Source organism: Acanthisitta chloris, unplaced genomic scaffold (assembly GCF_000695815.1).
Source record: "Acanthisitta chloris isolate BGI_N310 unplaced genomic scaffold, ASM69581v1 scaffold13058, whole genome shotgun sequence".
In the NCBI taxonomy this organism is placed as follows: Eukaryota; Metazoa; Chordata; class Aves; order Passeriformes; family Acanthisittidae; genus Acanthisitta; species Acanthisitta chloris.
The window spans coordinates 341-613 of NW_008686530.1; the positions used below are offsets into that span (position 1 = coordinate 341).

The 273-nt window shown below is 61.5% G+C and overlaps 1 protein-coding gene across 1 annotated transcript in view; it reads left to right on the plus strand.

Moving 5' to 3' along the window:
- GALT (galactose-1-phosphate uridylyltransferase) overlaps positions 1-273 on the plus strand; it is a gene marked incomplete at its 5' end in the record, with an annotated part of 2,362 nt that overhangs the window by 292 nt on the left and 1,797 nt on the right. Inside the window, 1 exon segment of the mRNA XM_009080186.1 lies at positions 5-111. Within this exon segment, the coding sequence (XP_009078434.1) occupies positions 5-111 (107 nt within the window).

Consider the following 273-nt stretch of genomic DNA (forward strand, 5'->3'; position numbering starts at 1 on the left):
CCTGGGGCGGTCTTGACGCTGCCCCTCATGTCCCTGGCGGAGATCCGGGCTGTCATTGATGCATGGGCAGAGCTGGCGACTGAGCTGGGTGCTTCCTACCCCTGGGTGCAGGTACGGGGCTGGTGGGTGCTGCTCTTTTCTGGGTAGTCTGACAGCACCTGGGGTTGGGACCATCCCAGTTGTGTGTGGGTCCCCTGCCCTACCTTGTACCCTGCTGAGCCTTTCCAGATGGGTGTTAGGCTCTGTTCTCCTGAGGGATGCTTCTCTGCTGTG